Here is a 20,217-nt window from a genome sequence, read left to right as displayed (position 1 = left end):
TAACACGCTGGGCTTGGTTGTTGGAAATTTCACGTGTGGACACGAGCGTTGTAATTCAATTCGTACTTTGAGCGACCTGCCTGGATATGTTGTTGCGGAAGTAACTTTACAGGCATGGCAGGCGTCTCAATTTCTTGTTAGCGAAAAGATGCTATAATCAAACATTGTCCACTAAACATGGTGTGTTGCATTTGCTTAGTAGTTGCTTGTTCTCCTTTATTCGTCCTTGTCTCCATGTTCCCTAAGATGTTCAAGGTAACCCACAAGTCTCTTCTTGATGACCACACCCACCAGTCGTCCCGTACCTTCCTCCGTCACCATCAGGTATCTCAACCCCAACCTGGCAAACATCTCGACGGCATATTCCAGTGGCGCTTTCGCACAAACAGTCAACGGCGTCCGGTCCACAAATGGCGTCAAATCCATCTCCAACGTCGCTGGACTCGTTGGCTCATCAACCTCGTGACCGAGTAATCTAACCTGGACATGCTCCTGCGTCGACACGAGCGCACTAGGAACGAGTTTTGTCAATCCAAACTCCAGCTCAGACTGCGAAATATAACCCTGCAGTACCTCGACACCCTCACCACCGTTGTTTTTCTGTACAAGAACAAGACCAGCATCCATGAGTCCCCTTTCTCTCAACGCACCTAGCTTCCCCTTCAACACATGCAATGCTACTTTATTGCTTGCAGGAACCAAGACGGTGATGTCAGACATTGTGCGTCGAGGCGGAATGAGAACCTCGACGCAAGCTTTGTGTCGCCGGACGATGGAAAGAGCGGTATCTGGGTCTAGAAAGGGGTGGGAAAGAAGTGTTTGAGCGAGGTCGTAGACACCTTCTGTTGAGATTGCGTCAGCGGTCCATTTGGCGATTAGGATGGCGAGCATGGAGGGAAGGGTGTAGGAGAGTTGGCCGGTTAGCTCGAACATCTTTTGTGGTATTAGTGGGTAAGCATCTTTGACGAGAGAGACATGATGGGAAAAGAGGGGAGAAAAGGCACTTACGATAACAGCGAGTGAGATAGTCATACGTGATACACCAGCCAAGAACGCCGCAGCGCCTACCATGGCAAAGATACCTGGACTTATCGAACTGATACTTTGTCCTACTAGCCGTCCGAAGAAAGCCCCAGCGTCGAGCGCGGGGATGATGACACCGGAGGGGACTTTGATACCAAACGTTACGGTAGTAAGGACGAGTTTGGCGAGGGTACCGTAGGTGAGCCAACCCACGTACTTCCAATTCGTCTTTCCCTCTCCCACCATGCCAACACTTTCATTCCGACAGACCCAAGAGGTCCTTGATGTATCATCACCACAATCCACAAGCAGATTCTTAATAATAACGTCCCCCGGTTCCCTCGTCAGCGGATTAGGGTACTGAAGAAGCGCAGTCGCAAAGACCACCAAAGCTACCTCTAGCACAGGATATCGTTTGATAAGCCCAAAGGACCTAAACCATTTTGACCACAGGAAATTGAACTTGCAAAATAGACCACCGAAGACACCGCCCGCTACACCCAGTAGTACAAAAACAAGGTAATGAATAGCCTGATACTCTGTCCCAAAGTTGGATTCGAAAAGCACCAGTTTGCCTGTTCCCGTAGGATTGAGTTCTTTGAGTACCATGGCCGCGGTAAGACTGCAAAGGAACGCCCTCCACAACACTTTTCTAGGGAAATAGGTCGATATCTCCTCATAAGAGAAAAGCACCCCGCCAATAGGTGCGCCAAACGCTACAGACAGACCAGAGCTACAGGCTGCACTAAGCAACTCGCGCATTTTCCGTCCATTGCCCTTATATTTGGGGAAAAGGCGGCCAACTAGGTAACCCACGCAAGTAGATATGTGGACAAAGGGTCCTTCTTTGCCGAGACACATACCGGTTGATACGGCGAAAATGGCGCCAAAGGCTTTGACAAGGAGGACGCGGAAAGACAGGAAGGAAGGGATAGAGAAACCAGATAGGATTGTTTTTATTTCGGGGATGCCGGAGCCCGAGGCCATGTACATTACTTTGCCTTGAGGAGGAGAGGTTATGGATGTGGTTGGAATGTCGTCGCTCTTGGTCGAATGGGAGCCATCTGAAGCAGACGGAAGAGCAGTTTTAGTCAACATAGTCGCGCTTGAGCTGATGATACCAAAACCCAGTGCCATGGCGACGTAGATGGCGAAACTAAATGTGTAGTCATCGGTCCATGCATGCCACTTCTCACACTCTTCAACCCCATTGCCACGAAAGGAAAGCGAGGATTTGCTTTCAGCACAGCAGGCTTCCCGGTTCCGGAATGCGTGGCCGGAGCAATACCCGACTTTCCAGTCTGAAATAGTGGCAACGGCGATGTCAACAAGGAAAGCGATGCACGCAGTAAGTGCGCCGACGACCACGACTGCGATCCATCCTGAGCAGGCGTCGAAGAGAGCGAGCGACTTGAAGCGGATACCGCGTCGGGATTGCATGTGACGGAAGCGGTAGGAGTCTTTTACCTGTTCTTGACATCAGCATACTCACGCCGGTTTGTGAAGGGGAGATGCTAGTACCAGATCGTGTAGCCAGTCGATTGTAGTATAGTCGTTATACGGTAATCGTTCTCCAACTGTACTTCCTGCTAACTGCTGTTCTTCTTTTGTCACAGTGGATGCGATGATTGACGAAGCCTCTTCATCTTGCTCGTGTTGAAGCTGTAACAATCGATTCTGGTGGAGTAGAGGTGTACGTTCGTGTCCGTTCTCTTGGTCAGAGGCCATGGTCAAGTCCTACAGGGCCGAGGTTGTGTAGATTCAGAACATGATGCAGCATATCCGAGATTACATATCCAAAGCAAGCATGTGGCTTGTCCAATGACGCAAGTGAGCATATCTAGAACGCACGCTTATCTACCGCAGAAAATGATCTACTGGCAACCCTTGGGGAAGATGTTGTGGGATGAGTAGATTGCTGGTCTTGGCTAGGGTGTGGAGAGATAAGGAAAGCACGCTAACTGATTGGTGCGCAATGCCACTTTTCATGCAGCCATAAAGCATAGAGCAGCTCCTAAGCAAGTCTCAATACTTGCGGTTGTCCAAAGGGAAACGAATTGATACTGTCGCGGAAGAAGCATTGCAGTACTGTGACGAACCTACATAAGCATGTCTCCGTAGAGACATGTTACTATTTGCAGCCATGAACCGACCACCTCCAAACCAGAAAAACACCAAGTGACGTCCAATATCCAGACTGAACAAACACGGTATCATTGAGACTTAAATCATGACTGACAAAGGAAATGGGTGTGGCTCCGAATGAACAAATGGTAAAGAAGACTGCATCATTACCCCTCGGTTGAAAATAATCATCACCAGCACAATGTCGAAACAGTGCAGATGTTTTATGCAGCTGCTGCAGTGTCCCTCTGAGCTACGTAGCCGTCCTGGTATTTCTGTACAGATTAGTGCACGTCTCGAGGGAGTAGTCCTGGATACATACCTGCTTCTCGCCAGCGCTTAGTGCCTTCCACTCATTAGCAATGAGTTTCATGGCATCCTGCAAGTTGATGTTCTTGAAGTCTCCACTGGCATGCCTTTCTTTGACAAAGGTGGCGAAGATACTCGTTGGCCGCTTGACGGCGCGGTCATCCAAAAGTTTGTCAGTATGGGCAGGTTTCGTCTTATAAGTATCCGCGAGCAACTTCCGTAGCTGCGCACGTGCGTTGTTTGCAATCCTGATCTGGTCGGGAGTATAGGTTTTGATCCACGCCTCATACTCGGCTCGCCTGGCGGCGTTCTTCTCACTGGCGATGTGGTTGTAGTGCTTCAAAAACTTAGTACATAGGCGCCAGATTGTGAAGGCGGCCTAGGCTTACCTCGAGCTCAGCGGGGCTCAAATTCTTGAACGCTTTCTGGGCATCTCCAACCTTGGCCCTTCCAGTACCCTTACCAGAAGTCGTCTCAGCTATAAAGGCATTGAGGGTCGAAAGCGCGCGGTGGGTCACGGGCTCCTTGAGTGCCTTTACGCGTAGGTCACGGATCTTGGCCTTGTGTTTTTCTTCAGGTGTCAACTTGACGCGGGGCCTCTTGGGCGCTGCCTTCTTAGCAGCAGGCTTTTTCGCTGTCCGCCTTGCTGCAGTCTTTGTCGCGGCCTTCTTCTTGGGTGCTGCCTTCTTTGCTGTTGTGGTCGTCTTCTTGGGCGCTGCCTTCTTAGCTGCCGCAGCCTTGACCGCCTTCTTCACTGTCGCAGTTGGTTTGGTTGCGCGCGTAGTTGTTGCATAGGACCGACGAGCATGGAGAACAGATGCGAAGGCGCGTGAGAGGGCGCGAACATGCGGGACTTGGGCGGCATTGCGGGCGAGGAGGGTGCGGCGGAGGAAACGGGCGAGGTGCGGCATGTCGTGTGGGGAGGTCCTGGGAGCGTCAGCTGCCAAGCGGCAGAGTGCGCCGGCCAGCATCGTGAGAATTCTCCGGTCGTGTCTTGGAGGCGCGTCGAGGTGGAATTGACGAGCGGCGGCGCAGCTCTGGGCGGGCAATTGTCGGGGTTTTGGGGGGTGCGCGAACTGTGTTGATGAGTCGGTGTAACGAGAGGTTGGGAGCTAGGAGCGACTAGTACCGGTACCCCAAGAACGTCAGCCAAGGTGGTCGTAGTCAGGCACCATCTGCATCTGATACCCCACCATCGCGAAGTCATTACCGGAGGATCACCATTACTAAGTCAGTGCGTCGTGCGCCAAATCTTCTTTTTCCGACTATGGGCAAGCCTCTTTTATGTGTATATACATTCCCCGCGTCCCGACCCCGCTGACTCGAGTCTATTTACCTCGTCTATAGCGCGTCTTGCAATGATACCAACCACATGCTTCTTATATCACCTTGTAACTGTTTCATGTTAGCTGGAGATCTGTTTAGTGACTGGGAAGCTCATACCTCCACGGGTGGTCCTCGTCGCCGTACTGAATGGCCTCCATCCAGTCCTTCATCTGCTGTGCAATTGGACCAGCCTCGACGTGGTCTTCAAGTCCGCAATCGACAAGCTGTCCCTTCCAGCTGATCTTGCGCACCGGGGCGACAATGGCAGCAGTACCCGCACCAAAGATCTCCATCATGCGTCCCTCGTTGGCAGCGTCGGCTACGTCCTTCATGGTGAACTTGCGCTCCGATACGGTCCAGCCCTTTGGCACCAATCGCTCCCGCGCAAGTTCGAGGATCGAGTCTCGCGTGACTCCCTCAAGAATGGTTCCGTCAAGAGGCGCAGTGAGCAACTCTGGCTTCCCTGTCTCCTTGTTCTTGATGGCTGCAAACAGGTTCATAGTACCAACCTCGGTGATGTACTCTTCTTCACCAAACAACCACAGGTTTTGGTGGAAACCGCGGCTCGCAGCCTGCATCTGCGGGACAATGCAAGGCGCGTAGTTGGCACCGAGCTTCTTGTCTCCAACACCTCCAGGCCATGCGCGCACAGCATAGTCTGTAGCCTCGAGCGAGATGGCCTTGAAACCGGTAGGGTAGTATGGGCCGACAGGCGAAGCGATTACGTAGAGTAGTGCAGAAGCGGGAGGGCCTACGCCGAGGGTGCGCTGTGTACCGATCATGGTCGGACGAAGGTAGAGAGAGTAGCCTCGTGCACTGCTATGGTTAGAACGACACGGCCATCAGAAGACTCGGAACTGAACGTACTCGGGAACGAAGCGCTCATCCGTCTTCACGAACTTGCCAATGAGCTCGATCAAGGCATCGGGGTCGAATGTAGGCAATGCAATTCGGGCTGATGACTTGTTTAACCTCGCCATGTTCTTATCCGGCCTGAACAACCTGATGTTGCCGCTCTTGTCCTTGTAGGCCTTCATGCCCTCAAAGCACTCGAATGCATAGTGGAAAACGCACGTCGCAGGGTCCAGACTGAGGTTCTGGTAGGGCGTAATGCGTGCTGGTAGCCATCCTTGTGTTGCTGTCCATTCGAGCGAGAGCATGTGATCTTGAAGCTAGGTTAGATACGGATTGTGATGCCATTGGAGCTATTACCAGAGAAGTTGCGGCCAAAGACAAGTTCCTCATGCGGCAGCAGGTCTTTTGGCGTCGTCGTCTTGGTGATGGAGAGCTTGGTAGGGTCGATGTCCTGTATCTTCTCGCCGACAGATACATCAGCATGAATGCTGTACGGTCTCTGGGTCCGACATCGCAGCGACGCGCTGAGCGGTGCTACAGGCGAACGGAAGGCGCCACGGGACAAGGAAGAGAGCAATCGCGAAGACCGTTGCGGAAGCATTGTGAGGTATGCAGTGCAAGCGGAGAGAGTGGGGCGGGGAGGAAAGCTGGTGCAGGTGGTGGATTCGAAGACGATAATTATTTTGGACTACAAGACCGAAGCTGACCGCGGCCTGGAGATATCGGACCTCGAGATGTAGCCACGAACAGTCACCTCCGATCGCGCCCTGCACCAGCCACCAGACGGACAGTCAAAGGGCGCAATGGTCATCTTGGTAATCTCCAGAGCGGATATTTGAGGTTATCCACGTGCTTGGTCTCCTCGCTGGTGCCGATGGCCGCATTCACACTGCCTGCGCTCACGTCATGCACAAGGCGGGAGACTAGAGGCGGCCCTGACCATCCTTCTCCACAGCTCGCGTGGGGTTGCTAACACTTGGCTTTGGCTACCAATTGACTTTTGGGTTTTCGTCATCGTCGACGCGTCTGGACATTGTGAGACTCGTTTGTGGTTGTCGCCAGACGTCTTGTGGAAAGAGAGACCGTGTCTGATCTCCTCGGCGGCCCCAGCTATCTGTCTCAGATCTCACGCGAATACCAACACTTTGCACGCCAACATACCAGTCCATGACGCCCTCGCTCTGTACCCACGATATCGCCGCGCGCGCGAATAGACCACCAGCAACATGTTTTCCAACGCCCTAAAGTCCTTCACCTCCAACATCTCGAGCAACTACACCCTCAGCCCGCAACCCACGTCGCATTCCGGGCCATGGAAGATCTACGATGCGAAGAAGAAGTCGACTGGCAAGGCGGCGTCGGTCTTTGTCTTCGACAAGAAGTCGCTAGAACCACCAGCTGGCGCAGGCTTCGGCGGACGCTCAGCCGCTTCAGGACTCAAGCGCGCGCATGAGGAGGTCGTCGAAAGACTCAAGAAAGAGGCCAGTTCTTTGGCTCGGCTACGACATCCCAACGTGTTGGAGCTGGCTGAGCCTGTCGAGGAAACTCGTGGTGGCGGCCTCATGTTTGCGACAGAGCCCGTCACTGCATCCCTCGCTGGACTGCTGCAAGAAAAAGATGAGCAGGAGAAGGCTGGCGGTGTTGGTGGACGTCGCAGCCGATACGTCGTCGAAGAAGCCGATGGCCAGAAGCGAAGACGCGAACTCGAAATCGATGAGCTGGAGATACAGAAAGGGCTGTTACAAATTGCAAAGGGCTTGGAATTCCTGCACGAGAGCGCTGGATTGGTCCACGCGAATTTGACTCCAGAAGCCATCTTTATCAATGCCAAAGTATGTAGCCACAATGCCAGCAAATTCCCTACAAGCGCCCTGCTGATCGTCGTGACAGTCCGATTGGAAGATCTCTGGTCTGGGTTTCTCGACGCCTCCAGAGAACTCCACGAAGCCTACCTCTGTAACGCCCATCTCGCTCTCAGAAGTCCTGAACCACGACGCCCGCCTGCCACGATACGTTCAGTTGAACATAGACTACTCGTCGCCCGACTTCATCATGGATAACAACATAACACCTGCGGCAGACATGTTCAGTCTGGGTATGCTAATAATCGCACTATACAACTCACCGCACAAGAGCCCTTTGGAATTCAATGGAAGCTCTTCCTCCTACAAGCGGGCATTCTCTTCCTCCTCCTCAATTCCAAGTAAGACGAACAACTTCATGGCTTCACAACCATTGCCGCGAGATCTCGCAAACGGTGTCCTAGATCGCTTGATAACGCGGCGGCCGGCGCAACGACTGGACGCCCGAGAGTTTCAGCAAGCACAATACTTCGACAACATCCTCGTATCTACCATCCGCTTTCTTGACTCCCTTCCTGGAAAGACGCCCAATGAGAAGTCACAGTTCATGCGTGGTCTACCACGTATCTTGAACCAGTTCCCCAAATCTGTACTCGACAAGAAGATATTGCCTGCCCTGCTTGAGGAGATGAAGGATCGGGAGCTGCTCACTCTGATACTCCAAAACGTCTTCAAGATTGTCACCATGCTTCCATCTGGCAAACGAGCCTTTACTGAGAAAGTGATACCAAAGTTGCGAGAGATATTCCTGACTGCCGCAGCTGCAAACACGAAAGCGCCACAACAAGAGAGGGATAGCCTCAAAGAAGCGGGACTTATGGTACTCCTTGAAAACATGCAGATCGCTGCAGACAACTCCAGCGGCAAGGAGTTTAAAGATGACATACTCCCAATCATCAACTACGCCCTCGAATCTCCCACTCACTCGCTCGTTGATGCAGCACTACGTACGTTGCCTATTGTTTTGCCGATTCTCGACTTTTCGACCGTCAAGAACGAGCTTTTCCCTGTAATCGCCAGCATCTTTGCCAAAACCAGTAGTATGGGCATCAAAATCCGCGGTCTAGAGGCATTCAAGACACTCTGTGGAGGAGGAAACGAACAGCAAGACGACCAAGGAGATGGTCTTACTGGAATGGTAGCAGCACCCAAGGCCAAGAGCTCGAGCGTATCTATCCTCGACAAGTACACTATTCAGGAGAAGATTGTACCACTGCTTCGTGGCATCAAGACGAAGGAGCCTGCTGTTATGGTATGTGCATCGCAATGAAATAGACCGGGGCAAAAGACTAACAATCGTATAGATGGCTGCGCTAGATGTCTTCAAGGCTATCAGCAATCAAGTTGACAGCGACTTCCTTGCTATGGATGTGCTTCCTATACTATGGCAGTTCAGCCTGGGACCTTTGCTCAATCTACAGCAATTCCAATCGTACATGAGCCTCATCAAGATGACGTCTGCGCGTGTCGAGAACGAACAGACACGTAAGCTGCAAGAGCTCGGCGCAAACAACTCCACAGCTACCACACGCAACGAGTTCATGTCTTTTGGCGGCCCATCAGCAACCAATGGCTTCGACACTAGCAACGGAAACGGAGATACAGACTTCGAGGCGCTTGTGCGTGGTGGACAACAAGGGTCATCTGGCGGCACAGATATGCTAGGTGGGGACCCATGGGCAAACGCCTCAGCATCCACTACATCTTCCGCTGTCCTCCCCTCACGACCGTCCACCAATCGAACAAGATCCAACAACGCATCACCAGCAGCAACCTTTTCTTGGTCCACACCCCCCGTCTCCCCACCACCAACCACCAATCTCAGCGCCCCAAAACCACAAAGCAGAGCCATAACACCAGACAACACACTAAACACACTCAACTCCTCTTTCCCCGCCCTGAGCGCCGCAAACCCAGGCATCGGTAGCACCTCCTTCACCCAGCCTCAACAACAACAAGTCCGGCCAGCCATGAGCATGAACAACATGATATCTCCCACCTCCACCACAACACCCTCGTATACCAATAACATGCAAAGCCCAGGTATCGACTGGAGTAAAGCAGGCAACTCGTCAATGGCCTCGAACAATTGGGGCGGTATGGGTACATCGAATATTAATACAAACACAATGTCAAACTCCATGTCGAGCTTCCCTTCTATAGCACCACCACCTTCACAATCACGGACGCAATCCCCTTATTCGTCTTTCAGCATTGCGCCTCCGCCGTTGAAACCGGCAGGTGCGGGTACTTTTAGTATTGCGCCGCCGCCAATGGGGAATCGGACGGCGAGTTCGGGCATGGGGATGAATAGTATGGCGAGTTTAAGGGCGCAGACGCAAAGTCAGCAACAACAGCAGAATCAGCAACAGAACCAGCAGCAGACGAACTGGGGTAGCGGAGATGATAGCTTGATATGAGAGAAGGTTGGGGGTTGAAGGCGTGGGGGTTTTTTTCTTGAAGGGATGTTAGCGGGCGTCTGCTTTTTTCGAGGACGAGGTAGACTCTGTAATGGATGATACTGTGGTATGATTTTATTTCTCAAGACCCATTGAACGGGTAAATACACGGCATTCATACGCTTCCAAAACTGCGGTGCTGTTGGATTCATTTGCTCCCGTTGTGTAGTACTTCAACTACTTGTCTATCGAGATGGCGTCGTTGCTGCCATGGAAACTATGTCATAATCAGGCTGGCTGTGGAGGGGTTACGGAAAAGTCTGTCAGGGGGTTATCCCTAAGCGCTCATGTCACTTTGGGATCCATCAGTGCCTAGCGGATTGGTATATACATGTACCAGTTGTCAGTAACCCAATTTCCTGCCCGTGGTCGGCGGAACCACATTTAGCAAAGGTGCTTGTCTTGGTGAAAAAAAGGGCCCGGATCTTTTGTGATAGGTAGCTCACGAGCAAAATGGATGGTGGTGGAGACTTGTTCCGTCGGTCCTCGCATCTAGTGAAGCAGCAGTCGTCGGTTCGTCCATCGGGTAGTCGCTTCCTAGACTTCAACACCAGTTGCAAGAGTAATACAGTTATGGGCGCTCCCCGGCTAGTATAACTTTGCTATGTCCGTGTGTCTATTAACATGTTGCTCCCTTCCTTCACGTGGGTGCGGCTATCCGGTGCGCATTGTAGTGACACGCGACCGCGAATGCACACGACACTGCTTTTTCTGTCCGAATGCCAAGTCGGGGATCAGTAATGCGCATAAGCCATGCAGCGCCCGGAAGTAAGATGACGATCACGCAATTTTGCGTGCACTTTGGCTAGTGCAGCTCCGCTGAATTGCCAGTCGCCTGGCAAATCGTGCATCAAGATCTAGGATTCTGCGGCACGGGTATTTCGGAGTACGATAATTGGGAAGCGCGTCCACGGCTGTTTAGATAGCGGATCCGTACCCTGCAGGACAGCCACCCCTACAACGTGGCCGACACTGTGGTTCTTACCGTTTTCCTGGCTAGACTGAAAAGATACGATAGACTTCCAAGGATAGTCCATATCTTAAACGCGACACTCCGTCTGTTACTGATTTAGACAAGCAAAAGACGCGGAGGATGCGACGTTGGTGGCTAGGCATTGGCGAGGCTTGGTGGTAGCAATTCGCCTACGTTATGTCGTAAGCTAAGCAAGCCAAGCCAAGCTTACTGGTGCTGGGAGGCCTTGGACATGTAGCTTAGCAATTGAGCTTAGCGAGCGCCACAGTGACATCAAGGCTTGATGTATGACTTGTGAGCCAGTACAACGGTGTGGCGGTAGAAAGTGGGTGTGACAGATGCGCAGGAATGCGGCAACGCGACAGCGTCATCGGTCTGTTTATCTGGAGCAGTCGACGATTGACGTAATGAGCCTCGGACATGGGAATACTCCGCATGCGTGAGAGTGAAATGGTCGATCTGTGCCGTTGGCGTGGTAGCGGCGAGGCCGACTTCACGCTTGCTAGAACCTAGTCGATAATACGATCAATTCACAGAGAGCGGCACTCGCGGCGTCAGGCCAGAGGATTTTACTGAGATTTCATAGCGGGAGAGCGGAAGAAGACGCGAGTGTCGCGGTCATAGCGCAGCGAACGGCTGGTGTTTGTGCGGCGCTTCATAGGTCGCATTCAAACTCGGTCGCACACCATAGGCAAGAACAGTCCCCACTCTTACGCCTTCCCTGTTCGCCTTCACCGAACCTCTTCCAACCCCCGCAAGTTTGGGTCGAGCCATCCCAGCGCCCTAGCTTGCATCTTTCCACAGCTACACCCTGCATCCGCTATCACCTTGCCCCCGCGAACATATTTAACAATCTCCGCGCCTGGTTCCTCCGTCGTTTGCTCAATCCACTTCGATATTACACCTTCCGGACCTCACACCCGCAATTAATGCTCCCGGAAGCGGCTATCCGACGTTCTTTCTGTCACACCCCTCACAAGAGGTGCATTCGTTGCGTAAAATGGCGTTGAAGTCGTTCTTCGGCGGCAAGGCGTCGCCTACCGACACCACCAGCCAAAGCAGTAATGAAAGAGTCGCATTGGAGAAAGAGAAGGGCTACGACGCTGAAGCAGCAGGAGGAATCCTACCTACCTCCGCCGACACCGACTCTGACGCCAGTATCACTATTGGCAGACAGATCGAACTGGAAGCCAACAATGCCATCAAGTACCGCACTTGCAGTTGGCCAAAGACTGCGGCGCTGTTGTTCTCCGAGTACATCTGTCTGGCCATCATGTCCTTTCCATGGTCCTACTCCATCCTTGGCCTCGTTCCGGGCTTGATCTTGACTTTTGTCATTGCCGGTCTCGTCCTGTATACGTCCTTGACTACATGGTAGGTCTCATCAGCGATATCTCTTCGCCTATCCATACTAAACTATTTAGGGAATTCTGCATGCGCCACCCCCAGATTCGCGACGTCTGTGATATTGGCCAGATGCTTTTCTGGAACAAGAAATGGGCCTTCTACGCGACAGCAGTCATGTTCGTCCTCAACAGTAAGCTGGAACTCCTTTGCACATGCACCAAACCTAGTACTGATTTTTCTTTCTTAGACGTATTTATCATGGGTCTGCACTGTCTCGTTGGAGCCAAGTGGTGGAACACTATCACTGGACATGGTACTTGCACAATCGTCTTCGCCGCCATAACCGCCATCATCTCATTTGCGGCTTCTCTCCCTCGAACCTTTAGCACCTTGGCCACTCTGGCGACTGCGTCCGCCGCCTTCACTTTCATCTCCGTCATCCTTGCGGCAGCATTTTCCGGTGTTGACGGTAAGCCCGCAGGCTACCCAAGCGAAGGCGAGCTGCAGGTTTACGCCGTACCCCCAGCTGGAACCACTTTCGTAATGGGCATGAGTGCCTTTATGAATATTAGCTATACCTTTATTGGCCAGATTACCCTTCCCAGCTTCATTGCTGAGATGAAGGAACCCAAAGACTTCCCCAAGGCACTCTGGGCTGTCACCATTTGCGAGGTTCTCGTATTCAGTTTGGTTGGAGGCGTTGTGTACGGTTACACTGGTACCAACTACATGACCTCCCCGGCCTTTGGCTCCATCTCCAACGAAGTCTACAAGAAGGTGTCTTTCACCTTCATGGTACCCACAATCATCTTCCTCGGTGTTTTGTATGCCTCGGTAACAGCTCGCTTTGTCTTGTTCCGCATCTACGGTTCTCAGTCCCGACACAGGACCGGTCACACCGTTGCTGGATGGCTCACATGGATCGCAATCCTTGCTGTGCTATGGGTTTTCGCCTTCATCATCGCCGAGGTCATTCCTTTCTTCTCCGACTTGCTCTCGCTTATGAGCTCCCTGTTCGATTCGTTCTTCGGATTTATCTTCTGGGGCGTAGCGTACATTCGTCTTCGCAGGGAGAGGTGGGGACCGGACTTCTGGAAGACACGTGGGTTCCGTGGATACGCCGGGTTTTTCTTCAACATTGTACTTTGCCTCATTGGCCTATTGTTCTTGACTGCGGGTACATACGCAACTGTCCAGTCCATCATCGACGGCTACAAGGCTGATGGTTTTGGTGGACCTTTTACTTGCGCCGACAACGGCTTGTAGAGACTGGGCTCGTTGGTCACGACGTGATCGTGTACGATCTTGAAGGACATTGGAATACTGCAAAATCAGCGGTTTCCTTGAGAAGTGGAACTGATGTACGAATATGCACAGTTGGATAGGGCGTTCTTTTTTTGGATTTCTCATGATTACGAGACATGGTATACCCCGCAGTAAAGGCTGCAGAAGCTGATTACGTCGTAATAGAGGTCGGAACTATACCAGCGCTCCTTAATAAAAGTTCAAATGATATAATCATAGCTTGGTTGGTACAATTGGTAACATACGATGCGATCAGTAGGCGTTCGTCCGTGAGGTGCCCCTGCCGCAAGTCTTGAACTTGTGGAGCTTATGACGTCTCGCTAACGGCGCAAGTGCCGAATGCACATGATAAACACCTGGGCAAGCTGTCCACATCCCCCACACCTTCTGCATCGTGGATTCCATAGCCTTTCTACCTCGACTCCTCTCGCAACTTGATGAAGTGTAGTGCATTTGCTCAACTTCGGAACCATGACTTTGTACATTGACTTCAGTCAGCCCAGTTTATGGGGTGAGTACCAACACCCACATCCCCGCTGTTTGCGGACGCGACGACTAACACGGTGACAGTATCTGCCGCGAGTATTGTGTTCAACCCTACTTTCTGGAAGTGAGTGAAATTCCCCATGGCTTCTCTCCATCACTAACGGAGCTATAGCATTGCCGCGCAGCAGGGTACGCAACCTAATTGTTACTTTGCGACTATAGCCGAGCCTCGGAAGGTTGCTCGGTGTCGCATCAACAGTCAAGGGAGGCTAACAAAACTCAGAATACCACAACAAGGTCATCACCAAGCTATTTGGTGGTAACTCACGACTTGGATGCTATGCGCTCGCCGTAACCATCTTCTCGTTGGGTATCTTCCGAGACTACCTGTACGTACAAAGAAACCACTACCGTCTTCAGACGTCGACGTCTACACGACCTAGTCAATATTCTAACAACAAATCCACAGTTACAACGAAGCTCTCGCCAACCAGCCCACACACCCGACCCTCCTTTCTCCTGCCATCAAATACTCCGCAATTCCCCTCTTCGTCATGGGAAATACTCTCGTCCTGACCTCCATGTGGGCTCTTGGTGTCACTGGTACCTACCTCGGTGACTACTTCGGCATCCTCATGGACGAGCCTGTGACGACTTTCCCGTTCAACGTCTCCAGTTCACCCATGTACCACGGATCTGCCATGTCCTTCCTGGCCACAGCTATCTGGTACGGAAAGCCAGCTGGTATACTCCTTACCGGACTGGTTCACACTGCATACTCTATTGCATGCAGATGGGAGGACCCATTCACTGGTATGATCTACCAAAAGAGGGACGAGGAGAGGGCCAAGGGAAAGAAGGGCTTGTAGACGAATTGTCTTTACAATGGCCGACGCGATACAACGGGGCACTTTGGGCGCGAACGAGCTCTCGGCATGGCTTCTTTAGCGATTTGCACGAGAGCCCGTTCCATCTCCATGTCCGCACACGAATGGGCAGCAGGGGAGAACAAGGCGGTGCAGCACGTATTTTCAACACGACAGGGGAGCAGAGGCGACAGGTATGTGTAGGAGGGGTATTCAACTGCCAGCTGGTAGAGGGGTACATATAGCAGCATCTAAAAGTACAGTTGATTTGACATGACATGATAGCCCAAAGCGACAACACCCCAAGCGACTTTTACTTTCCTCTCTTATTGGTAGGTACAGCAATCCCCTTTGAACAGGCTATATTTCAAGGTCTCCATGTCCGATCAAACCCATTCATCCACACAGGCTGTCAGCACAAATACCGTGCCGCAGGGCGCCCCCCTGCAACTTTGATAGATCATGATAAAACCGGGCGACAGCTCAGCACATAATCATTACAAGGTTGAAAATTACTTTCTAGATTTCTCTGAGTGATGTACTCTTTGAACATGTGCAAAGTTGCCAACCTGGTATACAACACCTGATATCCACTACTTTCCCATCTGAAACGCATACCCGATCAAACGCCATGCTTCCCAACATATTATATACTGGCATGAGAGAGAAGAAAAAAAGGATCAAACATCCTGTGCAGTGCCACTTCTCGAGTGCATGACGCTAGGTGGGTTCCCGGCATGCGGTACGCCATTACGATTCAAAACGCTCAGTTCACTCTCGTCCACACCATTGCCATGCGCATTGAATTGGCCGTCTGCCCGTCGTCTAGGCGCCGTTTCGCTGTCTCCCTTCCTACTCCATCCCTCGGTTCCGACGTAGCTTCCCCTACCGACACCGATACCCCACGCGCGGTCGTAGCTCCTAGGTCCCCAAGCCCATCCTGCGCCTCGTGTAATGGGGAGATGGTACCAGCGGAACGAAAACCACGCACACGTCACGCCAATCAACGTACCAAACAGCAAATCGAAACCGAAATGACGGAAATCGGTAAAGCGCGTGCTTGTTATGTATATGGCGGCGCAGATGGGGACCAAGACGAGGACTAGGGTGTAAACGGGTGGAGCGGCATTTTGGTAGCGGATGGGTACTACGGCGTCGTCGTTGTAGGAGTTCGGATTTGAGAGGGTGGAGTCTTGTTTGTGGATAGGGAGCGTGGCCAGTTTCTTGAGGTTTGAAGGGGATACGGCGGAGGTGTGGGCGGGGTTTGTGGAGTACGGTCGCGGGGGAAGGAAGGGGATTGCGACGGAGAACTTGGAGGCGAGGAAAAGCGTGAGGTAGAGCAGACCGGCCCATGAGACTAGAGAAGTGTGTTAGTAGGTGGCTAAAGAGCGTGGAGAGAAAGACGTACAGCTGGCATGCCCACTGGGGAAGGACTTGAAGCCGTCCTTGAGTATATCATTATCCGTTTGTTGGCAGATTCCAGGGGTGACGAGTACCCATGCTGGATCGAAGAACTCTCCCACAGGGTTGATTGTGTAGTCTCGGATACGGTTCAGATCTGGCTGACATCTCGACAACAGATCAGGTCGCGGTTTTCCGAAAAGATTCTTCATACCCTGCGTGATGAGGAACGCAGTCGCAAGCGAAAGTGCGAGGCCCATCCAACCGGTGTTCCACTCCCAGAGCTTCCTCCTCCAAATGAGCGACTTGGGCGTTCCACGTTCGGCGGTTGGTCCAGGAACCCAGATAAGACACACGATGAAGACGATGCCCGCAGGCGCAATGAGCGAAACAACTACGAGAAGCCATGTCGGTATCATTTCGCTCGTCTGGTATGGGTACGATATGTCGAGGTTGACGGGCGAGAAGGGTCGTTTGAATGGTTCGACATATTCCCAACCGCCAGCAATGGCTGCGATGGCGATGATGACGATCCAGTCGAAGATGTAGGATGCGATGAGGCGCACCGATGGCACGCCGACTCCTTTGATGGTCCTCATGTTTGCGAAAGTAAGTGTCTAATGCCGAGAGTGAGATGAAGAGTCTAAGTCAAGTCCAGAGTAGGGCGCCAAACGTCCCAAAAGGCTCAAAGGGACAAGCGCATTAAAGGCAGCTAGAGACGGCCAAGGAAGACAAGAAAGTCTAGTGGCGTGTGACGCGGTGTAACGGTATTACAAAGATATGGTATGCTGCGGTCGGTGTTGACGTGTATGATGTCAACGTTCTTCAATAGTAGAAGAAGAAAGAGCAACTAGGAAATAGAAAGACTACGAGGCAGGTACAAGAGAGGACGGCAAAAGGGTGAAGGGGGCACGCGAGCATAGCCAAGGCCTAAGCTGACGGTTTGAGGCTGTGTAAGAGGAACGCTGGGCGTTGGTCCTGATCGTCTCAGCTGGCGCCCACAGCGCCCAAACATATTTCCTTATTGCATCGGCCTGACTTCGGGCTGTCGAGGCTCGCAGTCTCCCAGGCCTATTACCATACACGCGCAATCATGTACAGTAGACATAACCAAGGAAGATGTGCGGATTTGGTAGGGTTACAGGTAGAGATGGAACATATATCAAATGCATGATGATGAAAGGTCAAGACGATCCGGGGCCGGGGTGCTGACATTCCCGAGCTGATGTGCGCTACAGGGTAAGTGGGAAAGTCTCCGCATTCTCCACCCACGTCATTTTTAGATTTGCAGCGGTCCGAGGGGAGAGAGAGTTGCGCGTACACGAATGCGCAGCACACCAGATCGATAATCACGCCCAGAATACCGAAAAACGACGTCCGGCACTCCCGACCAGCCTCACGCGCAGCCCACCATGGCGCTTCCCGCACCAACCATCGATCTCCTCCTCAACCTCATCGACACCCGCCCGCAGTCCATCCTCTCCTCGCTCGAGCAGCATCCACATCTTGCCTCAGCGCGCGATGCACACGGCTACTCACTAGTCCACGCCGCAGCCTCATACAACCAACTCGCCGTCCTGCGCGACCTAGTCCAAAAATACAATGCCGACGTCAACATCCTCGATGAAGACGGCGAAACACCCCTCTTCGCATGCGAAAAGGCCGAAGTAGCAAAATGTCTCGTAGAGGAACTGGGCGCAGACACCAACATAAAGAACCAAGAGGGTCAAACAGCTGAAGAAAAGATTGCTGAAGAGGAAGACGAGACACATGAGGTATACCAATATCTGAATCGCCTGAGGACTGGTGATGAGCCAGTTGCAGCAGGTATTATACAAACCGAGAGTGTACATCCGCCGCCCCCACTACCCGAGGGAGTCAAGGTCAATGTGGGAACCATGGAAGAAGATGCTGTCAATGCGCCGGATCCTGAGATACGGAGGCGTATTGAGGAGCTCGCGGCGAGGGAAGACTATGATTCCGAGGAGGTGCAGCAGCAGCTGAGGGAGTTGGTGCAGGACGTCGTAGGGGGTATGGGTGCTGCTGATGGTGAGAGGAATGTTAGACCGAGGATGGACTGAACAAGGACAGAACACATGCACGTATGGCTGAGTTGCTGCATCATTGCGTGTGTTGCAACACCACATGTGGAAGCGTCGTATACGAAACGGGGTACTCCAAATCGACTCCGATACTTGCCATCCGATTCGCCTTACACGTTTCAGCAAACACGCTGTTGATATGGTATGCTTGAAGCTACCATGATTCTTCATGCCCTGGTATGCTTCAAATGGTGATAGTATCTCAAGATAGACAGGGAAGGTACAGATACCCAAACGGCATTTCATACATGATTCACGAATTTGTGTCGTCTCATGAGACGGAATAATGCACCTCTTCAGTCTTGTCTTGTTCTCTCTCTCATACCACCTATTTGGTCCCAGCATTCAAATCTTGATTACAAAATCTTGTCACTTACCCAAACCAGCAATTTTCATTCTGCCATCGGTTGTAGAAGAAAGCCGATTTTGTCGACTTACGTGTCCGTTCTTCACAATGGTTCGGCCAAGTACATGTACCTTGGTACCTACTCAACCAATCCGTCTGTGTTAGGCAATCTTGCTCTCATGCGTAGATTGCAGCCGGCCAGATCGGCGATTTGGGCATCATGGGCGATAGTATGTGGTAAGGTATCGACACAAACTCATGCGAAGGGGCGCGTCACAGAATATGCCTTTATGCGTAGTTTGATCTTTACTTGAAAGGGGCGGGGGAGGCGTTGTCACGGTAATACCCTTATCCAGGCCTCCACCCTACACAATCAGGTACAGGCATGACCCATTCCCATTTCCATCGTAAAACGTCATAACAGCCCCGAACAGTCCCATCACATTACTCCAACAGGAAACAAATGCCAAAAACCATAGATTCCGGTCGCTCTTCTTCGGACTTATTATTCTGATCCATCTCCCAAAGCATTCGTCATTTCCGTTCTATTCCCACTAAAATCCTGGAATGTGTTTGGCCGGATCGGCATCGGCATGTCATCGGCAGAGGCACCTAACCCTTCTGCGGGTACCCGGGTCATCTACCCGAACACCACCCTCAATCTTACCCTTGTTTCACGCCTTGGCCTCGCCACAGTCACGCATTTTACGCCCCCCCATTCGACTGCAATGGGAAGGAAAGGGGGAAAAGCGTTGATTCTAGTCGGTCAAATGCGGTGCTTCTCGGGCGCATTGCGTGAATCCTTCGGTGAGTTGTGGTGGTGATGGTTGGATAGATTGGGGGGCGAATAGGCAAGGGAGTGGATGTAGTCACAAACTCTGCTTGAAGAGACTTGTGAAGGGCAGGACATGTCAAAGGGAGGATAGGTGAAGTATTATTGTTTTCCTTTTCTACTTTCTTTGGTAACGAAGAGCAAAGACGAGAATATATGGATTCACTATATTCGCGTTGACCCTTTTTCTCTCTTTCCATCAAAAACTGGTGTCTTTCTCTTCGGTACCATACCTTTTCGCCTACGAGCCAGTTATCCAGATGTCCGTCAAGACGGCCCTTCTCAGTCATCCACACCATCTATCCATTGCCCTATTCAGGAAAGTTTCCAGTACATCTCGATGCAAGAGTCTAGACTCACATACCCCTAACCACCAAACCCCGTTTCCTGTACCGCGAAATCCAGACCATCACATTATCAACACCCTGTAAAAAGGCAACTTCCGTCTCCCATAGTACAAAACAGGCTCCTTATCGTGTTTCGCCGCACGAGTAGTATCCCCCTGCCTCCGCGGAAGCAGAGTCGTTCCTCCCAAAATGGTTGCCTACCGAGAGCCCCTCTCTTTGCGACATTATTAGGAAAGAGGTAGGAAGAAGTGTTG

The 20,217-nt window shown here is 51.9% G+C and overlaps 7 protein-coding genes across 7 annotated transcripts; 3 read left to right on the top strand and 4 right to left on the bottom strand.

Annotated features, from left to right (window-relative positions):
- Positions 1-216: 216 nt before the first annotated feature.
- Positions 217-2,751, bottom strand: ALTATR162_LOCUS4779 (uncharacterized protein; the record flags this gene model as incomplete). Its single annotated transcript, XM_043312394.1, has 2 exons — positions 217-2,490; positions 2,545-2,751. 2 exons carry the CDS (start codon positions 2,749-2,751, stop codon positions 217-219), a joined length of 2,481 nt encoding a protein of 826 aa, XP_043168329.1.
- Positions 2,752-3,371: 620 nt separating this feature from the next.
- ALTATR162_LOCUS4778 (uncharacterized protein) lies at positions 3,372-4,367 on the bottom strand (the record flags this gene model as incomplete). The annotated part of the gene is made up of 3 exons (XM_043312393.1): positions 3,372-3,422; positions 3,470-3,793; positions 3,846-4,367. The coding sequence occupies 3 exons, from the start codon at positions 4,365-4,367 to the stop codon at positions 3,372-3,374; spliced, it is 897 nt and encodes a 298-aa protein (XP_043168328.1).
- A 468-nt stretch (positions 4,368-4,835) lies between these two features.
- On the bottom strand, positions 4,836-6,238 carry ALTATR162_LOCUS4777 (uncharacterized protein; the record flags this gene model as incomplete). The annotated part of the gene is made up of 4 exons (XM_043312392.1): positions 4,836-4,851; positions 4,900-5,598; positions 5,650-5,947; positions 5,995-6,238. 4 exons carry the CDS (start codon positions 6,236-6,238, stop codon positions 4,836-4,838), a joined length of 1,257 nt encoding a protein of 418 aa, XP_043168327.1.
- A 625-nt stretch (positions 6,239-6,863) lies between these two features.
- Positions 6,864-13,544, top strand: ALTATR162_LOCUS4776 (uncharacterized protein; the record flags this gene model as incomplete). The annotated part of the gene is made up of 6 exons (XM_043312391.1): positions 6,864-7,469; positions 7,528-8,751; positions 8,804-9,746; positions 11,912-12,305; positions 12,356-12,468; positions 12,526-13,544. The coding sequence occupies 6 exons, from the start codon at positions 6,864-6,866 to the stop codon at positions 13,542-13,544; spliced, it is 4,299 nt and encodes a 1,432-aa protein (XP_043168326.1).
- A 510-nt stretch (positions 13,545-14,054) lies between these two features.
- ALTATR162_LOCUS4775 (uncharacterized protein) lies at positions 14,055-14,938 on the top strand (the record flags this gene model as incomplete). Its single annotated transcript, XM_043312390.1, has 5 exons — positions 14,055-14,094; positions 14,154-14,193; positions 14,242-14,258; positions 14,353-14,458; positions 14,539-14,938. 5 exons carry the CDS (start codon positions 14,055-14,057, stop codon positions 14,936-14,938), a joined length of 603 nt encoding a protein of 200 aa, XP_043168325.1.
- A 677-nt stretch (positions 14,939-15,615) lies between these two features.
- ALTATR162_LOCUS4774 (uncharacterized protein) lies at positions 15,616-16,935 on the bottom strand (the record flags this gene model as incomplete). Its single annotated transcript, XM_043312389.1, has 2 exons — positions 15,616-16,292; positions 16,344-16,935. The coding sequence occupies 2 exons, from the start codon at positions 16,933-16,935 to the stop codon at positions 15,616-15,618; spliced, it is 1,269 nt and encodes a 422-aa protein (XP_043168324.1).
- Positions 16,936-17,748: 813 nt separating this feature from the next.
- On the top strand, positions 17,749-18,417 carry ALTATR162_LOCUS4773 (uncharacterized protein; the record flags this gene model as incomplete). Its single annotated transcript, XM_043312388.1, has 1 exon — positions 17,749-18,417. One exon carries the CDS (start codon positions 17,749-17,751, stop codon positions 18,415-18,417), a length of 669 nt encoding a protein of 222 aa, XP_043168323.1.
- Positions 18,418-20,217: the final 1,800 nt, after the last annotated feature.

Source organism: Alternaria atra, assembly GCF_907166805.1.
Source record: "Alternaria atra isolate CS162 genome assembly, contig: 23, whole genome shotgun sequence".
Classification (NCBI taxonomy): Eukaryota; Fungi; Ascomycota; class Dothideomycetes; order Pleosporales; family Pleosporaceae; genus Alternaria; species Alternaria atra.
The sequence above is the reverse complement of the archived record's forward strand: the minus strand, read 5'-3'. Positions and strand labels throughout refer to the sequence as shown.